At 38.7% G+C, this 11,318-nt stretch overlaps 1 protein-coding gene across 1 annotated transcript; it reads left to right on the top strand.

Moving 5' to 3' along the window:
• The first annotated feature begins 617 nt into the window (after window positions 1–617).
• On the top strand, window positions 618–9,856 carry vsig10l (V-set and immunoglobulin domain containing 10 like). Its single transcript, XM_061050077.1, has 12 exons — window positions 618–839; window positions 1,192–1,518; window positions 2,527–2,796; window positions 2,884–3,144; window positions 3,672–3,917; window positions 4,024–4,302; window positions 5,135–5,227; window positions 7,532–7,756; window positions 8,204–8,323; window positions 8,543–8,583; window positions 9,364–9,450; window positions 9,541–9,856. The coding sequence occupies exons 1-12, from the start codon at window positions 767–769 to the stop codon at window positions 9,613–9,615; spliced, it is 2,097 nt and encodes a 698-aa protein (XP_060906060.1). The 5' UTR covers window positions 618–766; the 3' UTR covers window positions 9,616–9,856.
• Window positions 9,857–11,318: the final 1,462 nt, after the last annotated feature.

The raw sequence follows: 11,318 nt of genomic DNA, 5'->3' as shown, positions 1-11,318 counted from the left end.
GAGGTCTTTTTTAAATACAGCATCTTTAATGCTGTTTAGAACTTATCATCTATCTGCCCTATTTTTAAAGTAATTGAGAAGAAAGGTTTGATTTTGGATTTTTTTTTAATTACTCCTAGATACAACCAAATTAAATCTTATTGTAAAAAGAAGGGTACAATAATGTACAATAATACACTTTATTTGAAACATAATTTTATTTTTAGATTACAGACCACACACACTGTTGTACTACTTTACTATATAATTAGTTTCAAAGTGTTTTGTTTCATTAATATGATACCCTTCAGGTTACCTTGGTGAATAAATCCATGAAGGACAAAACAAGGACACCCTGTTGGTGAGCTGACCCGGATCTTTCAACACACCTCATGGCGTGTTTATTTTTAAATGATTTACAAGTCAAACTTTTTTATTCATCAGTGATTCAATTTAAATAAAATAAAAAACTCCTTCATTTAAAATAGAAAACATTTAAAACGGTTTTATGTTTGCCTCTTTACCTGCACCTGAAAAGCGGGGAGGGGAGGGGCGTGGCCTCACGTGCACAGACTCACAATGTCGGCACAGGTGAGCTACTCATGAACCCTGCTGACAGTTCGAGATTGAGAGCGAATAGGTGAACACACACACACACAGTCACTTCTGTTGAAGACGCCAGAGGACATTTCTTCTTTTGTTTTTCACTGAAAATAAAGTAAATCAGACGGCTCTTTCAGGAGCTCGTGAACTCAATTCTTCACGTCTGGCTCGTTGTCTCACTAAAATGACGAAGGTGGATAAAACCAAGAGATTTAGCGAAGTTTTTCTGTTCCTTTTATTGAGCTGCACTTTTCAAGGTAAGATACAAACTAACTTTACGTTTTTAATTTATGAGCGAAACGTTTATTATCCCAAACCATTTAGGCTAATTAAAAAAAATAACGTCATAGCCCAGCAAACACTTCTGAGTAAAACATTAAATATATAATATTTAATTTGTCCTTTTCATGGATGTACATTGAAGCATGGTAATTCTGTATGTTTGTTCTTATTTTGATAGCAACATGGGAGAATATCATATTTGCCTGTCCCATATCTTCCTGTCCTATTTTAGCATTTATTGCATAAACTGTTCCGAAAACTGTCTCCCTACAGGCTTGTCAAGGATTTAGAGAAGTAAGACATGACTTCTTGTCTCCACCCTGACAGGTATTCACTGTGAGCTGGTGCTCTCTCCCGCTGGTCATACTGTGGTGAATGCTGAAGCTGGCAGAAATGTGACTCTGGCTGTGTCCTTCAGTGGTGCCACTGACCCTGTAGTTGCCTGGTTCATGAAGGATGTAACTGTCGTCACATGGAATATTGGCTTTACTTCTCCCAACATTGCTGAAAACAAAAGGAACGTGCTGAGGCTCGAGCCAAATGGATCTCTGACATTTGTAAATGTGCCACTTGAATATAGCAGTAACTATACTTTTGAAATCACAAAGGCTGGACTTAAACAAGCCTCGACAACTTTCACTCTTAATGTTTTTGGTGAGTATACAAGTGAGCTTTGTGTTTGGAGGTTTGCTGTTTTGAGGTTTGGATTTAATGGCTCATTTAACCTGTCAATGTTGCTTCCATCTCACCATTAAACACATTTTTTATATTCTTTTGCTCCGTTGTTCAGATTTCTGTTCCCCAAAATGGAAAACATTGACTGGATTAGGCATCGATTGGGATCATGCGTAGTCTTTAAAGTCTAGGTCCAGCGTTGTGAGTTTGAAAAGTGTTTTAGTGAAGACAAAGACGCCTCTCTGGGCTGGAGTTAAGTTGTAGTTGGGCAAAAAGCAAGTTAAAGGGTCACAAAATAGTGTTTAAAATGCAGATCAGAAAGTCAAGAGGCAAGCCTCACATGTAGTGCAAATACAGTTCAAGTAACCTCACTTAAATTCTGGTGTACTAGTTAACATGTAAATGATGTGAGATATATTCTAGGGAAGCAGTAGGATCATTTCCTATTCAGAGCACATATAGGTTTCTAGATTATTCAGGATCATAAATACTCTATCCACTGGGGGAAAATTTGGGCGTTGCAGTTGGTGTTGTTTTCAGAACATAAGCATCAAGAAAAGTAGGAATTATGCTTGACCAAGTTTTCCTCCACAGTCCTGGGCTGCTTATAAGTGGTCACTGCGGCACTGTGCAGTGGCCAGAAAAGGCAAATTGCTCGATTACTGTATGTGTACCTGTATCAGTTCAATCATGGCCTAAATGTGGTATCAAGTATTGGTGACATAAATAAGTGAGAAGCAGAGAGCATTGCTATTTAAGGCTAGCAAAATATCATTATGTTCACCGCCAGTGCTGTTTTTTTTTTGTTCTGCTAGTGTCAAAGGGTTTCACTGAATTGCCCAATGTTCAAATCTAGGAATGTGGAAGGAAAGCATGCTATCAATTCATTTTAACTTTCCAAAAAGATATATTTAAGTGCCTTTCTTTTAACCAAATCAGTTCTTCATCCCCCTCTTCCACCATCATCTCACCTTTTTTCTCTCACAGAAATCATCCAGAATGTGACTTTGAGATTAGAGCCAGATTTGGCCATAGAGGGGACTGACCGCTTCATGCTGGAGTACAGCATGTCCCAAGGAGTGGTCCAGCAACAGACGTGGTTCTACAACGGCAGGGAGATACAAACCAACTCAAACTACTCAAAACACAAGAGTCTTGTGATCCTTAGGCCGACCCGCAGCGACACTGGACAGTACTCTGTGTTTCTGACAAACCCTTTTGGGAGTGTGACAACATACATGAATGTCACTGTGCTGTGTAAGTCTGAACTTTCATTGAAAACCTTTGTTTGTTTCCCTTTCTTCTCTTGAAACTCTCCTGTCTCTTCTTGGTTGTCTGTTATAGATGGACCAGAAGAGCCCAAAATTCAGGCACGCCCTGCTCAGCCTTTCTACATATCAGGAGACTCTCTGCTCCTCTCCTGTTTGGGGGAGGGGTCCCCTAAGCCATCTATTGAGTGGATCTTTGGTGGTCAGAACATTTTGCGCTCAGGAGTCCTAAATCTTACAAATGTAAAGACCAGTCAAGGAGGCGACTATACATGCATGTTGCTCAATGAGCTGACTAAAGATCAGAGCCAAATAAGCTTTACGTTAGATGTTTACGGTAAGTGAAAAGAATGAGTTTTAATTTTGTTTTTAAGCGTGTAGGTTATGTCAAGCGGTTCTTAATGAGATCTCCACTTCTATAGAAATGTTTGTTAATCAATCAGAAAACTTCTAAAAACAATATATCTTGTTTTATCTAATGCATTTTTTTTAAATGGATTAATTGAAATATAAACTGTTTCAGAGTTAGCGTAAAGCTAATTTTTTTATCAGCACTCACTTGGTTACAACAGGAAGAACAAAAAACAGATTAACAACTGTAAAACAAATGCGTCTACTTTCAATAATTTAAATCGAAATACATGTTTAAAATCTTTCCCACCTTTGCGAACTTTCTATAAATGGGTTAAAGGAAAGTACAGCACTAAAATCAGAATAGCCCTGAAAAGGTTTAGATTTTGCAACATAAGTGACTCTGATCTCACCTGTTTGGATAGTAGATATCAAAACAGAGCCCTATAGGAATAATTGTGCATCCTGTGTGGTTCACTTTAATTATGTCTGACCAATCTTGTGTTTGGACAGAGAGGCCATCAGAGAACCCGCTTTGCTCTGTGCAGTCCGTGAATAATAACGTCGACTTGCAGTACCACTGTCAGTGGTCTGGGGGAACCCCTCAGGCACGGCTTTATTTCCCAGAGCTTGACAACAGCAAAAGTGGATTAGGAAACTTAAGTCTGACTGTCAATGCTTCAGAAAACCTCGACGGGAGAACTTTCACGTGCTTGACTGAGCACCCAATTGAAAAGAATAAATGCAACATTACTGCAAGTAAGTTCCAGATTATTTCATGAATTCTGTGAATAAACATACATTTTAAATTTAAAACTTACTAACGTCGATTGGTCAAAAACCCTAAAATAATTTTCTTCCCAAGGTAGTCCCTTGAAGTTCCTGCCAACTGTGCAAACCACAGTCAACTATGCGGGCAAAATAGTGGTCAGTATCCACTGCGTCAGTGAGGCCTCTCCCAGCGCTGTGGTGTTGTGGTCCAGAGGCAGCGAGGCTGTCACCAACGGGACAACACACCAGATCAGCAGTAACACAACGCAGCTCCAGATTCGTGACTATAACGTCAGCAACTTCCTCCTCCAAAACTACACCTGTACATGTAAAAACCCATTGGGCGGCCAGCGGAGGGAAATCCAGTTAAGAGGTATCAAACGGCTGTCATTTGAATTTATTTTGCCTTCCAACATTAAGCAGCAGAGGGACTCAATCAAATGCATCCTCTAGTATTACTTTGGTTTCTCTAACTTCTTCTCTCAAAACATGGAGATCTACTTTACATTTTAAAGACAACACATATAGTGATTAGTGGGAATTACAATTCACTTTCAACATCAAGATGTCATTTTTAGAAAAATGTAAGATCAGTTAAGGAGCCTCATTTTATCTTGGATAACTCTCACTGGCTAAAGGATCAAAATGCTGCTTATACATTAATGAAAAATGTATTAACAGGATTGAAACTGTATGTTCATTAATTTATTTTTATCTTTCCAACATGTATAATATATTCAAACACAAATACTCACTTGTTTTGTCTTCTTAACTGTGAGGATGTTCTTCCCCTCATAGTGCGTCTGTAATTCTTTGGCTTTGGGGATTTTCACAACAAAACACTCTGAGATTTCACTTCGAGCTCCAAACATTAAGATGAGCATCTTTTAACATTTGCTTAATTTTTTTTAAAGAATCGAGGCCTCCATTGCTCTCAAAAAGATGTCGTATACAACAGCCAAACATTACAGTCCTCTGATTTTTTTTGGTCATCTTTTTAAATACTGTTGTGGTCAGCCTCTAATTGTGAACACTACTAGCATTACCAGAGTAAAAGGAAACAATGGACCCTCAGACATGGAGTTCAGTACTACCTGAGTCTACTTTTCCTCTTTAAACAAAGCTCTCCAGTCTTACCCTCACATCCCCCCCTCCCCTGCCCTTTTTCTTGATCTCTCCCTCCCTCACATTCCCTCTCTTTCCAGGACCGTCCATCTCAAATTCCAGTTTGTTCCCTAATCAAGATGGAACCATCCTCACGTTGACTTGGGAGGTCCCGCACTACTCCGTTGTTACAGGTAAAACAGACATTAACCAATGGAAGGAAGCTCTGCAAGCTCCAAGAAAAAAAAGAGTTAATTTTCACAGTTATATTTATAAACACTACACACAAACCCAGCCGCCTGGTTTTGAGTTTGTATGTGTCAGCAGCACTCCTCTGGGAAGAATGCTGACACAGTGTTAAAAACAGAAACTCAACCTGGAAGATAGGGGTATAAATATTGTGTCATGTGTGTAGCGTAATTAAGTTATTAAGATGTTATATCTTTATTTAACCTCGGCTTTAGAAGGGGGCACCACTGCCTGTTAAAGGAAGAAAATAAGTTAATGTATAAGTTAATTAATTAATCAGTCAGTTTCATATCTTGAAAGAAGTAAGTTCTGGAAATGTTAAACAAGAAAACACACAGACAAAGTCCTGAATTTTATGTGTAAAATTTAATATAAAAAGGGGTAAACAATGAGGTATAGATGAAACAGATAAAGAATATGATTATTATGATCAGGATAATGTAATTATAATGTATGGTGACATTATATATTTAGTAATGAGTTAAGACACGGTATTGTTTGAATGACTTAATCAGAAAATGGTCAAAAAGAAAAAGTTGATAAACGAATTTTGGGATTCTCTTTGGATTTAAAGGAGGGCTCTGAATAGACACGACTTAATCTTCCAACACCCCTTGCCACCAGCAGTCTTACTGTGAGATGTGTTTGATTGAACTCCGCCGGCTGGTCCCACGTTTCAGTCTCTGGCAAGCGTTTTTTTTCAGGCCCAGAGAGGTCCACGGGTCAGATTAGATGCCTTGACACCTTGGTTGGAGTATGCAGCTGGGATGGAGATTGTACGTCGGTTCAGCCGTCGTCTCAGAAGCTCCAAGAGGATCAAACAGGAAAAAAATATTAAAGAGTCTTTTGATACATTGATTTCCAATTCAGATTAACCGGATAGCCATCTCAATGAATCCAAACTAAGGAATTGGCGTTCAAAATTGAAGAGCAAAGACTTTAGAGAAGAAAGTTCAAAAGCCTTGCTTGAGCCAGAAAGAATTGATGTTTCCAAAAATTGTGCGTGAAAATGACAGTTCGGCAGAGACTCGTCTCTACGGCACAAACTTAAAAGAAGTGATTCGGACCAAAGTCCGAAGAGAAGCGAGCAAGAGCTGAAGCTCTAAACTTAAACCAAAACAAAAAACTAAAACCTAACTCTCTGAGCTCAGTGTGAACTCTTATCAGCTGGATGAGAGGAGGGGGGTCTGCAGGAGAAGAGGGGGGCCGCCCATGGGCTACTCCCATTCTGACCGGAGGACAATTGTTTAAACTAAACCGAGTATACTGAATAAGATTAAGAATAAGAATCTAAACATTTATACGTCACCATACATTCATTTCGATATTAAACAAACATTTCTATCAGATTCATGTTGAGATGAAAATCACACCATCTGGGAACATCCTCAGTCAATCCCAGCCTGTAGGTGAACAAAACCATGTTATACAGTCAACATTCTTAATAAGACATATTAATGAAGTAGGAAAAGAAGTTGGTGTCTTTAAATAACACCTTCTATAGCTAACATCAAAGAGTATGCTTTATAACACGTCTAAATGTATAATTATGAAGGTTACGTATTCATGGATATTCTAACACTAGATGGCAATAGCGCTCCACGTCAAATTCCTATTAAAACTAATATAACTCTTATTCCTCTTCTGAAAATCAGATTTTGAGTTTAAAAAGATGATTATAATACATTCAATGTGACAATTACAAATATCTAGATGAAGAAAGACATAAATGTTCATTTGATGCAGAATTGAACGCTGTGGTTTAATTCAGCTCTTCAGTAGTCCTTCAACAGATGGTCAATTTTACGACTTTGTAGAGACTGGTTTCGGTCATAGTTCATGTCTTTGGGGTCAATTCATAGATAGCAGAGTGTTCTGTTTCCGCTAGCTTGTTGACTCAAGGTGTGGTAAAAGTTTATCATATCCTGTCTTCCAGAGCCTGTCTGAGAGGGAGACTTAAATCATTGATCAGTTCCTTTGTTTCTTGGTAAAAAGTAACACAGATGTCAATCCACAGTCCTGAGTCCTGCAGGAAGAGAGGTTGTAAAACGTGGCTGCTGATAACGGCTACATGTGTGAAGCCTCTTACTGAGCGAGGCCGTGTTATGGTAAACCCTAAGTTAAGGACAGAAGTTCTGTGAAATGCAAATGTCAGTTTCTGTTCAGTTTCCTCCCTGTCAGTCTGTAAACACTTAATCAGACAGTCCTGAAATCCTGATATCCAGTTCTTGTTTTTTGATTTGACAAAGGGTTTGACATCCAGATGAAAGGACCAGACCTCCAGAGCAAAAGTCGTTATGACGCCCAAAGTAAAGGCAACTCTAACGGATTTCAAACAATTCAACGGAAACCTGGCTCTGCTCGGATTGCAGACGTCTTTGACCTCAATCCAAAGTTGACCTACAGGTTTCAGGTTATCCCCAAAGCCCTCAGGACTGATGGAGAGCCTTCTGAAGTCCACAGGATTGGTCCAGGTATGTCCACATGTTATATTGTGTATTTTTTAAAAGGTTTATTTTGGGGATTTTTATTGCCTTTATTAGAGATGAGAGATGATTCAAACCTTAACGATGTCTCTCTGGCTGGTTCTGTGTTATTACAGAGCTGAGCTCCCCCAGAGGATGCACAGTCCACTCCAGCTCAGCAGCTGGGCTGTTTATGCCTTTATTTAGAGACAGGACAGTGCACAGAGTTAGAAATTGGGGAGCGAGATAGAGAGAGAATGGGGAATGACCTGCAGGAAAGGAGCCACAGGTTGGATTCAAACACAGGTCGCCTGCTTGGAGGACTAAAGCCTCTGTACACTAGGCTACTGGCACCTCATGTTATATTATGTTTATCAGACTGTTGTATTTCTTACTTCAGGGTCAGTCATTGTGCTGGAGCAGTTACAGATCATTGACAATGTTTCTCCAAAACAGGTGAAGGGCTGAGCGGCCCGGCCATTGCTGGACTTGCAGCAGGAATCCCCTGCAGCCTCCTCTTCCTGCTCCTGCTGGCCTTCTTCATCTATTGGTGTGTCTACTATCACAAAAACAGAAGTAAGTACTGATTAAAACAATGTTCTAATATTCAGAACACTTATAGTATGACTCTTTATATATAGAGCAGGTCTACATCAAACCATTTAAGAGAGCCCAAACCAAACAATATGGTTCGAGATGAATGATGAATTTGTTTAGTCAATATCTGTAGTGACAAATTCAAGTTCCATTACTTCCGCTGATAAATATTTTTACTTTTCCGTTTCTGTTTTTCAGGTCGTCAGACGAGATACCCTGTTTCCAGAGCAGTTGAAAAGGTAAGAAACAATTCACTGCCTGAATAATAAATGTTAGAAATTAGTCCGGATGGCGTCATTTCTTATAGATTAAAAACTCGAACTATGAATGTACATATTATTTAAATTTAAACACATCAATCTATGCACCCTGCCTAATGTAAATACCTGTAAAACCCTACCTCATGGGGCACTGTTGGCCGAGTGGTTAGGGCGTGTGCCCCATGTGGAGAGGCTGTGGTCCTCGAGGCAACCAGCCCGGGTGGACCTGTGGCTTCTTTCCCGCATATCGTTCCCCGCTCTCTCTGTCCCTACTTTACGACTCTATCCACTGTCCTGTCTCTCCAATGAAGGTGCAAAAAGCCCAAAAATAAATGTAAATAAAAAAACAAAGAAAACCTACCTTGTGTATATTTACCCATCTGTCACATAACTACATATATTTTATTATCATGTCTATTTCAGCATCCTTTGCACTACCTATCACTGCATTATTTTCTCATCTAGTCTTGTACATATTAGTCTTTGTTTATTTTTTTTGTCAATATTTAATGTTATTCTTTTGTACATTGAGAGCACAGTTCACCCAAGTCAAATTCCATGTGTTGTGTAAGCATACCTGGCCAATAAAGCTGATTCTGAAATTAGTAGATAGTTACATTTGAATGATATTCTGTGGAGTGTAAAAATATATATCTTCTTCATATCGCATGTCAGACACAGTTTTCCTCTATTAATAATTTTCACAATGACTCCTGCAGGACGTTGGTTGTTTTTTAGCTTCTTTCTTATCACTCACAGGCAATACCAACACAAACAGATTCAACTCCTCATAACCTGCTGACAGGAGGGCTGAAGGCTCCCCCGGATTACAACCGATTTCAACAGGTAGTCTTTCATAATCATCAAACATATCTAAGATGAAGATTACTTGTTGGTAATTTACAGCAAATGAAACGTCTTTGTGTTTTCTTCCAGACTCCCTCTGAAAGATCAGTGGCGCTCCCCTCCTTCGTCCCTCCTCCACCTGTCAGAGTTGCTACAACTGTCTAAAATGTGATTTGATGAGTGTTTTGTTTGTATAGCATTCTGTATATATTCTGTTTTATTTTAAAATGTATGGGACTGTTTCTATATTTTTACCACAATTTTAGCTAGGCCTACTTACATTTTTGGTGTCATATTTATTCCTGTGGAGATGGGACACTATTTCACTTTCCTCCATGATATACAAAGTACAACTCCCCTAATTTTTAAAGAATATTTATTATTAATAAATCTAAATTCAAGCAATCCTGTAAGTGTCTTCTAGAGTTTCTCAAATCTTCTTTAAATCTGTTATCCTACTGTTCCTCTGGGTCTTTTTGGGCCTTACAATGAAGTAGTGCACACTTTGACCTCTAGGGGGCAGTGGAGAAAACATGATGGAGTCCCCTTAAAAAAAGAGAATAATCATAAAGGGGTCCTATTACCATGGTGTCCTTTTCTGTGAGTCTGCTGCTTGTCTGAGCTACAGTTATACCCTGAAGAGGTCAAAGTGAACAAATTAGACCGACGTGTTTTGGCTTGTGGCCTTCATCAGGGTAAAGTTACACCCTGAAATACTACTAAAAGCAAAGTAGGCCTGTACCGCCAAAATAAGGGCTTAAGATCTTTATTGCTGTACTGAAATGATTGAATGATTCCTTACACTTATATATTTTCCTGAGCACGTTATACACAAAAAACAGCAACTCGTCCAGTAATGCCTGGCAGTTAGAAGCACTCTGAAGCTCAGCTGTTACATAATAACATACAACGCTCTTCCCTCTTTCTCATTGAGGAGGCCCAGAATTGGTAATCGCAATCAACAAAATGAAGATAGTAGGCGATGCCTTTAACATTAATTGCCTCAGAGGAGGATTGTTAAAGCATGTGGGCTTCAAGAACAGATCACAAACTCTGACAGGGAAAGTGTTTCAGGCACCGAAGTACTCAACATGAGCAGTGAGGCAGATGTCGCCAACTTAGGGCAGCAGATGGTGCTATTATGCAGCACTTCATACATTTGATCACATTATGATTTGGACAAGAGAATGAGACAATGGAAATTTACTTTTGTCTCTTTAGAATATTGTATATGTTATGTCTGCACCTCTTTTTCATGACTTTGTTCAAATTAAAAGCTGCCCCAGTATCAAAGATTATATGTCACAGGGCTGGATACACTGTAAACTGATCATAATAAAACAAGTAAATGTTAATAAGTTAATTGTGATTTCTGATTCTTTAAGAGGTTTGTGTGCATCATCTGTGAACATTAAAGTAAAAGAGGAGTTTGTTTTTCATTCCATGAAAAAAAGGTTGTTAAAGAACAAATGTAATCGTGGGTGTTCAAATTTCACTTTGAGGAAGTGATGAAAAGAGGAACCTCTCGAGTTACTTTTGTAAGATGTGAAGTAACAGATGAAGTGTTGAATATCCAGCAGATAAATAATGTTAACCTCATCAGGATATTTTTATACCTTCTTTTTTTTTCTCAATGTCTATCTCCATGTTTAAGTGGAGAACATTGGCTCAGTTTGGTGTAAAAAAAAACATTTGTGATAATGTAAATGGCCTGCCAGCCATTTCCTGTAGAACAATATGAACGGTGTAGTTACAAATTGTCATAACAACATAAATGATTGCTTTCTGTCTTTTGACATTACCTTGCTCAATGAGAACTATCTTCAGCACTGCTATATGACTTTGTAGAATCATGGGACCCATATGCC

This window comes from Labrus mixtus, chromosome 11 (genome assembly GCF_963584025.1).
Source record: "Labrus mixtus chromosome 11, fLabMix1.1, whole genome shotgun sequence".
In the NCBI taxonomy this organism is placed as follows: Eukaryota; Metazoa; Chordata; class Actinopteri; order Labriformes; family Labridae; genus Labrus; species Labrus mixtus.
Note: the sequence above shows the minus strand (reverse complement) of the source record. Positions and strands in the feature narration are given on the sequence as shown.